The 5953-nt window shown below is 33.9% G+C and overlaps 1 protein-coding gene across 1 annotated transcript in view; it reads left to right on the top strand.

The window, feature by feature from the left end:
• The first annotated feature begins 206 nt into the window (after positions 1-206).
• The window catches only part of LOC137388470 (uncharacterized), a 77812-nt gene continuing 72065 nt past the window's right edge, over positions 207-5953 (top strand). The window contains exons 1-6 of the mRNA XM_068074959.1: positions 207-305; positions 1556-1602; positions 2637-2689; positions 3288-3457; positions 4239-4398; positions 5777-5898. Coding sequence (XP_067931060.1) covers positions 304-305; positions 1556-1602; positions 2637-2689; positions 3288-3457; positions 4239-4398; positions 5777-5898 — 554 coding nt within the window. The 5' untranslated portion in view covers positions 207-303. The remainder of the gene's footprint in view (positions 306-1555; positions 1603-2636; positions 2690-3287; positions 3458-4238; positions 4399-5776; positions 5899-5953) is intronic.

The following is a 5953-nucleotide window of genomic DNA, read 5'->3' as shown; positions in this document are numbered from 1 at the left end:
CACCGACAGGTCAACGATTGCCGAATGATATAACAATAACAGATATTTTTAAAAAGTTTTTCAACTTTTAAAATTTTAAAAAATTATTGCAAAATATATTTTGTAAATATACTAAATATCCAAGTTAGTAAAACACCATTTTTTAACATTCGAAGTTTCTGACCAATTGTTATCAACGGTGTGTTTCACTGCGGGATTACTCAGCATTTGGAATCCATGGGAAGAGAAAGAATTTTCTGAGCAACGCCTTCTAGTAACGATATTACAAGTTCAGATCATCGTCTGTAAAAGACAAGTCTTAAAATGTAAGTATATGTAGACGTAATATAATGGTTGTAAAATACTGCTGACTTTTTCATTGCGCTGTTGAAGATTTGTAATAGATGTAATGGGACAATGTTAATCATGGAATGTTTAAATTATGCTCCTTCTATGCAAAGTTACTATACATTTGTGTGGGATTGCTGATCAGAAAATATTATGCTTTACAGCATTACGATTAGCTTACAATAGATTGTGTACTCTCAATGGTTTGAAGCGATAATATTACAAGTCTCCTGTGTCTAATTCTTTGCTGCTACATCACCAAATATAAATAAGTTTTCACGAGTACTTGCATACTACTAAAAATGACCTTTTACATCAGAAACTAAAATTCATATAAAATATATTTTGCTGTTTGTATTGTAGGACTTATAAATATATTATCGCTATATATACATGTACATAAAAAATTATAATAAATATATTATCGCTAGCAAAACTAGTTTCATAAATAATAATTTAAAAAAAGAAGCACTCAATACAGTATGTGCGATGTAAATGATAGTATAATATAAAATATAAAGAGCACATAGCTGTTAGTCAATTACTAGCACATAGCAGATATAGAAGTTGTTCAAAGTCAAGCTGTACGTTTTATAAGCGGACGAGAAAGTGTTAGTGAAGCGAAAGAAAAGCTTGGTTTTGAGCCACTACAAAAGAGACGTCGCGACATCAGACTACGACTTTTAATGAGGATACTTAGTGAAGAGAATAAGCATTCAGCGCTGAACAGTTCATACGACCAACTTATTAACCAATCCAAGCCTCACATTCAAACTCGCGCAAACAGTAAAGGACTACTATCTGGCTACTATCATCTGTGCATGCCACTAAAAGTGAATACTTTAACAGCTTTTTACCTAGAACCATAAGAGACACTAAAGTCCTACAAATAACCACTCAGCTAAAGCACTATAAACTTATATAGCAAGTTAAGCTTGCACTACTGGCTAACATTAAACTCAATTACTCGAAAATTGAAAACCACTAACAAAATAAATTAAATCATATGAGACACACCACTTCCACATTAAGTAGTCTTGTGTGAAGACAACTACGAGGTAATACGTGGTAATACAAATTTGTTTCAAACAGATCTATGGCTAGTTAGCAAATTATATAGAAATTTGCTTCTTTATATAAGAGCTATTAATAGAGCTTTATTAGCAATATCATTTTTAATGGTTCTGTATGCTGTATGGCTTTGATATAAATTATATTCTGTTTTCAGGGCTGCACGACCAGGAACTCGTGGCAGAGGTATGCCACTTTCTACTGGTATGTCCAATATCTTGCTTAAATAAAGGCTCTTCATCATAGCATTTATTTTCTCCTTTTAATTTCGCTATTTTAACGTATATTGCTTACGTATGCTTGTAGTCTTGCACTTTAAAATTTTTTTATTAAGTGTCTGCATGGCATTATACCTGCACCAATTATAATTAGCAGTTTGCTTTTCTATAGATATTGATGAAAATTCACTATTTTCCTTGCTTGTTTGTCGTATCGAGAAGTTTTTTTCGATACCCAAAAACATTTTTATGATATAAGATAAAAGTTAGAATGGTAAATGTTGTATACATTAAATAAAAAATAAGTTTTTTGCGCAAAAACCTTTTTATTATCCGTTCATCAAAACTTTGAATATAATGAGCTTCTTCTGCAACAGTAACTTTTTTTTATACGCACACCTCTATGTACTCATTGTTTATTTTTTCTCTTAATTCAATTGAACTGCACAAAAATAAATGATCGATGAGCTTGTCTTCGATAGTTACGTATTTTATGTTGCCACACATGCACACACTCACAAATATCTCAAGTAGGGATGAGAAAATTTGTGAATATTTAAAAACGGGTATTTTTAGATGGCATTGTTTAAGTTTTGATGTTCATCTCAAGTTATTTGTTATTAACTACAATTGATAATCTCCAGAACTTTACAGTTTAGGCATGTCAAGCACAATGTATCGCCGGTTATGAGACTGCATTTTTGTAAGCACCTAGTCAGTCAAAGTACACTATCAATATAAATGAAAACAGTCATTGGCAGTTGCAAGTAGTATCAGTTTTAGTAACAATAGTAGTGTTGAGTCATATGTTTTCTCTAAAATTGGTGTCAGAAGTTGCTGGTGTTTGTTTTGGCAATATGCAGGCCACAGGAGATAATCGGGTTTGGCATTCCTATTCATAAGACTAGGCAATAGAGTTTAGTGATACTTATATGAGAAGTCTGCTCACACACTCCAGTGTATTCTTATGAAACCCAAAAAGCTTTTTATTTTCGTATAAATTTTAGTTCTCAATTTCAGCTGCTGGAGGTCTACCGCCAGGCACTGCCTCACGATTGGCTACTGCTGCCATGGTGAGTTGATCGTTATTTGTCGGTATTCGCTTTGCTTAGATTTGTTTTTTATAATTAAAAATGTAGAGCGAAGTAGATTTTTATTAATACCCGCCTCAATTTAAAAAGAATAAATAACTATGCCAATAAAGTGTGACAAAGCTTGTGTCTCCACCCATTCCACTTTTGCTGTTTTTTTCAAGCGTAATGCAGATTGTTTACACACTTTACATTTACAGCGGTACCACCTGTTTTACGTTGTCTTTGGTGCTCCTTGTTCTACTTTGTCAGTGGTACATCTACATGTATTTTACATCGTCAGTGATATCACCTGTTTTACGTTGTCAGTAGTATTACTTGTTTTACGTTTCTAGTTGTACCACCTGTTTTGTGTTGTCAGTGGTACCACCTGTTTTATGTCATCAATGGTACCACCTGTTTTATGTCGTCAGTGGTACCACCTGTTTTACGTTGTCAGTGTTACCACCTGTATCACATTGTCAGTGGCGCTATCTGCTTATTTCTGGAAATTTTTAATGAGTAATCTTTAGTAAAAGAAGTGATAAAATCTTATTTGCTTGTCAATGAACTCAAAGAAGATATTTTCTATTTTACACAGCAGAGGCCAGGCACCAGAGGAGGCAATGCTGGAGGTGGTGTAGCACTTTCATCACAAGTTCAGGTGACTGATAGACCTATAACCCAGCAAGGGCTTAGTGGTTTGAAGACAGGTGGTAGAGGACCCAACCGACAAGTGCAAGACAAATCGTACTTTTTAGGATTGCTCAGGTATCAAAAACTTTTGAGACATAAGACAGGGTTCATTTAGAGGTTTTCCAGGTGCGCTTCGCAATATGTTGAGGATAAAGGAGCTGTTTATCTTTTCATTCTGTTATTAAAAATGGTTTTTGTAGAATGTGTTTATGATATTCTGTTGTGGTTGGGCCATTAAATATATACAATGTAAAAAATAACTAACTTTAAATATTGGACATACCATAAAACCTCTAATTGAATGTCACCTCTATTTGAACACTACTTTCATTTGACCACCACCTCCATTTGATCGCCGCTTTGACATTCTTTGATCTCTATGAACCCATAATATCCAGTGATTAGTAAAAAAGTATCCACAGAATCATATTAATAATGAATCATTTACATCAATAACAATCAATTCTCTCGTTGTCCAACGCTGAAGCTTGTCGCTTTTTTTTTTGTTAAAACATTGGAAACAACACCATAGAAATAATTAATAACTGTCTCAGGTGAATAACAATGTAGTTCTTTTTTTAACGCAGTCTTGATACTTCGAAGTACATGTATAAAAAAACTTCGAATTACATGGCATAGTGGCCTTAAGGTTGTGGTCTGGCTTGACTTCAAACACTCAAATTTTTTCGAAGATTCTCTCATGTCGACATGTTTAGATGCTGAGAATGCATCCAGTCTCGGGAGCCATTATAATTCACAAGCTCGCTCGCTTACCAATTGTTTATGCAGAAACCCAGAATATACAAAGAAGTACCCTCTGAGTGTTTGTATATTTTTATCATCGTTCACTTGCAAGGACGAAGACGAATGAACTTAGAGCTGAGGTTCAGAAAATAAACAAAGAGTATGAGGAAGTGCAGTCAGAGAGTCAGACATTTCTTTCGTATGAAAAAAAGGCGGAGATGTTGGCGAATGAGATTAAAAACCTGCAAGGAGAACTAGGGGACTACAACACTGTATGTATTAGACGGTCTATCTTATCGGTCGCCTTATTAAAGGTCTCCGTGTAATGTGAAATGACCAGACTGTATGGATGATATGATACATAATATCATGAACACTAACCTAGTAGTCAATCACAAGTTTGTTTCAAGCAGATATACATTAGCTTTCATCGTGGGATAACTTCGGAAACTTTTTGTCTAATCACCTGATGAGAGCAGAACTATATCTGTTTGAAACAGATTTGTAGTGATTAATTAACAGCTAAGTGCTCTTTATATTATGTATCATACACTTTCACTCTGCACCTAGAGTATTGAGTGCTTTTTCTTTATTTTTCTTGAGGAAACTAGTGTTACTAATGACAATAAATAAAAATATATATAGCTTATATACATGTATATAGCCCGAATATATATAAATATTTTTCAAATAAAATCCCAAATAACCGCTGAATTTTTCCAAAGCAAACATCGAAATCCCGATTGATCTGGGCAGAGATTTTGTGCTATTCACTGCTAGTCTGAAAAATTTTCAAACGCTAACATTCCGCAATGACATGTAGTGCCAGAATTATAAACTTGTTACTTGCTCTTGGCAGTATTTATACATTTTTAAAGCTAGGGAGGAACCAGCAAAAAATTTGTTAAAAATCTGCTGCCATCGAATTCCGTGACTTGACAAGCATTTTCTGTTTAAAGGAGAATGTTGACATATCACTACAAGTTAGGGCTACTTTAGTTGTTTTATATCTTATACTATAAATTTTACCAAAAAGTTAAAAATACATCAGTAATAAATATATAATTACAATATCTTGGTATATTGTAGCTGTCAATCATCTATTAACAAAGATGATTGTGACAGCTCGTACTCATTAGTAAAAATGTTTCTGGGCAGACAATTTTTTATTAATTTCAATGAATTATTGTTTTTATTTTCAACTAGTGCGTTGACAGTCTCGTGTGACATGAGACAATAATGTGTGTAATAATTATGTGCACAATTATTCCATGATGTGGAACGGTAGTTGAGTGGCGCAGTGGTAGCCTGCCTGGCTGCTAAGCTGAATATCTCGTGAGCTGATTCCGGCGTGATGCATTTTTCTTAACCTATAAACATGGCTTCGGACATACGGACAAACACAACTGTTATTATCATAGTAAAGATTTTTTAATTGTATGTCTGTTATTTCTTGAAATATTAGATGCAAGGTTTTTCAAAAAAATGGTTGGTATAACTGCGAATGGCTGATAGCTTATTCCAGCTTCTACTATAATGAAAGTTACCAAGATACACAATTTAGCTGTACAAAGGTGGCGTCTGACCATTTGATTATATATAATGACAATGAGCTCTGCAAGAAAATTGATTTCATTGTTTATGCTCTAGCTAAATGACAAGCTCAACACAGATACAGATATAAGAGATGTAGAGAGAGACTATGATGATCTAAAAAGTCACAATGATGTCGAAGAGAAAGGGCTTGATAGCATATTTGAGGAAAAGAAGAGGTCAGTAGCAAAATATGCTTGCAGCTGAGACTCAAAGTGACACGTTATTATAGCA

This window comes from Watersipora subatra, chromosome 1 (assembly GCF_963576615.1).
Source record: "Watersipora subatra chromosome 1, tzWatSuba1.1, whole genome shotgun sequence".
NCBI lineage: Eukaryota > Metazoa > Bryozoa > Gymnolaemata > Cheilostomatida > Watersiporidae > Watersipora > Watersipora subatra.
The sequence above is the reverse complement of the archived record's forward strand: the minus strand, read 5'-3'. Positions and strand labels throughout refer to the sequence as shown.